The sequence below is a fragment of the Manihot esculenta genome, chromosome 5, assembly GCF_001659605.2.
Source record: "Manihot esculenta cultivar AM560-2 chromosome 5, M.esculenta_v8, whole genome shotgun sequence".
Classification (NCBI taxonomy): Eukaryota; Viridiplantae; Streptophyta; class Magnoliopsida; order Malpighiales; family Euphorbiaceae; genus Manihot; species Manihot esculenta.
The window spans coordinates 20509757-20514486 of NC_035165.2; the positions used below are offsets into that span (position 1 = coordinate 20509757).

Sequence of the window (4730 nt, forward strand, 5' to 3'; positions counted from 1 at the left end):
AGGCAATTCGGGAGTCTCTCAACTATATGCTCGATCTCCTTTGCGCACCAAAGAGACCTCATCTTCAACATTAACCGAGCCTCCAATTGACACAAACCAAAGGGACAATATGGTCGCAGCTGCTGCCGCTAAAGAATAACCCCTTTGCATCACATACCCAATACTGAATCCACCCTTAGAACTATGAACATGTATGATTCATATGTTACCAAAATTTCAAGGTTTGGAGAATGAAGACCCCATCATCATCTAAAGGAGTTTTATGTGGTTTGTTCAAGTATGAGACCACAAGGTATAACTGACGAACAAATAAGGTTGGTAGCTTTTCCTTTCACTTTAATTGAATCCGCTAAGGATTGACTCTACTATTTGCCCCCAGGTTCAATCACTACTTGGGCTCAAATTAGAGACTTATTTTTAGAAAGATTTTTTCCAGAGACTAAAGCATCATCAATAAGAAAGGAAATAAGTGGAATTAAACAAAGAAAAAATGAAACTTTACATGAATATTGGGAAAGGTATAAGAAATTAATTGCAAGTTGTCCAAAACATGGAATCACTCCAAAACAGCTTAACCTTCACTTCTACGAAGGACTTTTGCCATTAGAACGAAGAATGATTGATGCTGCTAGTGGAGGTTCCATTTCAGAAATGGAACCTGAAGAAGGTAAAACCTTAATCTCAAAAATGACCGCCAATTCTAGACAATATGGCCAAGAAGAGGACATTCCAAGAAATGCCAATGAAGTAAGTATTGCATCTTTAGATTATAAAATCTCACAACTAACAGCTGCAATTCAACAATTGGCTGCAGGGAACAATGCACGAACTTGTGGTATTTGCAAATAATCCAATCATCCCACAGACTTGTGCCATATGCTTCTAGAAGGAGAGCAACAGGTAAATGCCATTGGAGGGTTTAAGGGACAGCAAAGGAAGTATGACCCATTTTCAAGCACTTACAATTCGGGGTGGAGAAGGTCATTTTCAAGCACTTACAATCCGGGGTGGAGAGATCATCCAAACCTTAGCTATAGGAATAGACAACAGAATTACGAACCAAGAACCAACTATCAAGTTGCAAAATCAGGTATGTCTCTAGAAGACATTGTTCAATCCCTTGCTAATAGCACTCTTGCTTTTCAACAGGAAACAAAGTCAAGCATCCAGAATTTGGAGAATCAAATGAGCCAACTTGCTACATCAGTGAGTAAGTTGGAATCTCAAGGGAAACTATCCTCCCAAACCATACCAAACCCAAAACAGAATGTAAGTGCAATTACACTGCGAAGTGGGAAGCAGTTAGAATCTGCCAGCCCAAAGAGGTTTGCCCAACGCAGTGCGACAGACCTGAAGGAAGAAGCAGAAATAGAAATTCTAGTAGAGAATGAGCCTAAAAAATCAGAGGTAGAACAACCCCCAATGCAGGTAATATGTCCTCCTTTTCCTGAAAGATTTGCTCAATCAAAAAGAGAAAAGGAAGAGAAAGAGATCTTTGAGATTTATTGCAAAATCCAGGTAAACATACCTGATGCGGAATGTGCTTACATCATTACCCCTTCTTGAAACCATAAAGCAAATACCCAGGTACGCAAAATTTCTAAAAGACCTTTGCATTAGTAAACGAAAATTATATGGGCATGAAAAGATTAAAGTAGGGGAGAATGTGTCAGTTGTACTCCAAAGAAAAGTTATACAAAAATGTAAAGATAAAGACATGTTTGCAATATCATGTAAAGTTGAAAACCTTGAAATCAAGAAGGAAATGTGCAATTTAGGAGCTTCCATAAATATTATGCCTCTGTTAGTTTATTTGTCTTTGGATGCAGGTCCTTTAAAACAAACAGGAGTCACACTCCAACTCGCCGATAGATCAATAGTTTATCCTAAAGGCTTGTTGGAGGATGTTTTCGTGCAAGTGGGGAAATTAATTTTTCCAGCTGACTTCTTTGTCTTAGATATGGAATATGACAATTCATTCAACTCTACAGATTTATTGCTAGGAAGACCATTCCTCAGCACAACTAAAACGAAGATCGACGTGCATGAAGGCACACTTTTAATGGAGTTTGATGGAGAATAGGTAAAGTTTAATGTCTATGATGCAATGAAGTAGTCTGATGATAATTTTTCTCTTTGCAGCATAGATGTAGTTGATCCTCTCGCTCAAAAAGCATTTGAACTAAGCAAGAGAGATAAGTTGGGGGTAGTTTTAACTGAAAACTTGATAATGGACTACCCTAACAATAGCACATTGAAACTCGATGAGGAAATCATAGAAACAATCCGCTCATTAGACACTTTGAGCCACAAGGCACCAGAACTTTAGTTAAAAATGCTTCCACCTCATTTAAAGTATGCATATTTGGAAAGTAATAACACATTTTCAATCATAATCCCCTCCAAGTTGAATCCTTTAAAAGCAATAAAGTTAATTTGGGTGTTGAATGAATATGAAAAGGGAAGTGGATGAAACATAACATGCCACTATCCAGCCTATGATAATAAACAAGGGCGCTGCTTGGGAGGCAACCCAAGGTTACAGGCTTGGGTTACAGGCTTACCCAAGCCTGTAGAGTCACAAGTAAGTTTCCTTTTAATTTTTCAGTTTTAATTAATTTATCAGATTATTTTTGGAGTAAATTGGACCTTCTGGGCAATTCGGAAATTTAAGGAACCTTTTTGGAGGTAAGTTGTTATTTTTAAAATTGCTCCCAAAGAAAAATAAGCTTTGTTCTACTTGGTCTTATTTTTCTATTTTTATTATTTAATAAAAAATAAAAAAATAATATATAAAAGAAAAATTATATAAACCTAATTTTCTCTCTCCACCTATCATCTTCATCTTCTTCGTTTTCTGCAGGATGGCCCACACCGACGACACCGAAGAGACCTATGCTACCGATGCTTCAACCGGGCACCGCTACTCTTCGCGTCACCACCGGACGACACCGAGGGTCCCATTGAACGCGACAACCGTGCCAGGTGTAGCGCACTCTCCCTCGCCGGACGTAGCCTTCGTGTAAGCCTCCCCACCAGTCGTGAGGCCCGCACAACCTTCCTCACCAGTCGCTCCTTCCTCACCGGTCATACATCTCTCTTCACCGATTACAACTCCGTCCGCGCCTGTAACAACTCGAAAACCGGATCGCTACCGGCGCTAGGATTCAGATCGACTTAAGGTGACCGGAACCCGTAGCAAGCCTACTATACATCCTGTGTATCTAATAAAATCCCATACATGATCATACATTTTCATAAAACTTAAACATTTCACGAACCAAGGCCTGACCTGTGCATGCATCATAAACTGTATACATAAGACCCACACTAGAGCCCTCATTAAATGCTCTAGTATGGTAAATATCACATGCCTCAAGCTTGGTTTAAACATAAGTCGTCATTAAAAATTTTACATAAAGATCATGAACAACAGGAATTTACAGAAACATATACTAGGGCCAAGCACAATTCTAATCCATTAAAAATTTACATGTCCACAACTATGCTATTGCATTAACTATACCAGCTACTATGCCGACTTTCCAAGCTATCTTCGACCCTGCAAACCTAGGTTTAGGGGAAAGGGATAAGGTACAAGAGGCTAGTGAGCAGAACATACAAATAGTTTAATAAACATATGCTCATATGAAATGCGTCACAACACAAACAATTCACAATAAGATGGACTTATCACCAGTAACCCTCTACATAATCCAATCTGCCCAGCCCTCGATGGAGCTCCTCAGGACTTTCTCTTAAACATAACATAACATATTCATAAATGCCAGGGGCGTAGAATGGGTCTCGACCTGAACTTCCGTATCATATCATATCATATCATATCGAGGGCTAGTGGGTCATCCAATATCCATCCACAATAACAGTAAAATATGCAATGCATCATATTCGTGAATTCTAATGCAACATCCTAATACATAAACATGGAATTTGTGATGCATGAACATGCTTAAAAGTTTGATTGCTTTAAAACAATAGATTAGTTTAGTTCTACTCACCTCTGGCTGACGCTGACTAAAACTGTAGTAGCTGACTCACTGCTGGCCTCTACAGTCTCCTTAGTCCGATCCTACACAAATGGACTCCAATGAGGGACCAAACATAGCTATTACAAGACTCTAAACACTCTCCAAAAACTCCCTAAAACATACCAAAACATGCATAGGATACAAGCAAAGGAAGGCTGGGCAGAGGATTTTCGGCGGCCGAAGGTCCTCCACAGATCCGAAAGTTAGGGACTTTCAAGGGCGGGTTCGGTGGCCGAAACCCCAACACAGATCCAAAAGTCACTAACCTTCGGGGGCAAGTTCGGCGGCCTAACCCCTTCACAGATCCGAAAGTCCATCCCTTCGGGGGCAGGTTAGGCGGCCAAAGGCTGCCTCCATGGGCAGGTTCGGAGGCTGAACCTTGCTTCGACGGCCGAACCTGGGTTCTCCAGAATGGCAGAACCCAATTTTGCCTTATGCACTCAGCCACCAAAACTTCTCAAAATATACATACTCGCTCAAACATGCACAAGGGGCATAAAAACTAGCCTAAACCCCAAAAAACAACTATAAAACATCATTAGAGCAAGCATTCATTATCAAAACTAACCCAAACCCTAACACTTTAGATCTAACCAATTCATGCGTTTTTAACCTTTAACCCTTTTTAAAACTTATTTAAAACATAGGAAAAGGTAAGGATCTACACTTACCTCTTGAAGA

The 4730-nt window shown here is 39.9% G+C and overlaps 1 protein-coding gene across 1 annotated transcript; it reads left to right on the forward strand.

Moving 5' to 3' along the window:
* The first annotated feature begins 615 nt into the window (after nucleotides 1–615).
* On the forward strand, nucleotides 616–2329 carry LOC122723696. The gene is made up of 4 exons (XM_043956794.1): nucleotides 616–835; nucleotides 887–1540; nucleotides 1830–2067; nucleotides 2143–2329. Exons 1-4 carry the CDS (start codon nucleotides 616–618, stop codon nucleotides 2327–2329), a joined length of 1299 nt encoding a protein of 432 aa, XP_043812729.1.
* Nucleotides 2330–4730: the final 2401 nt, after the last annotated feature.

What these genes read in the sequence shown, in the direction of transcription:
- LOC122723696 (XM_043956794.1), top strand. Translation starts at nt 616, where the DNA reads ATGATTGATGCTGCTAGTGGAGGTTCCATTTCAGAAATGGAACCTGAA. An exon ending in AAACATACCTGATGCGGAAT is followed by an intron (nt 1,541 to 1,829) that starts GTGCTTACATCA and finishes CTTTGGATGCAG; the next exon opens with GTCCTTTAAAACAAACAGGA. An exon ending in GAAGGCACACTTTTAATGGA is followed by an intron (nt 2,068 to 2,142) that starts GTTTGATGGAGA and finishes TTCTCTTTGCAG; the next exon opens with CATAGATGTAGTTGATCCTC.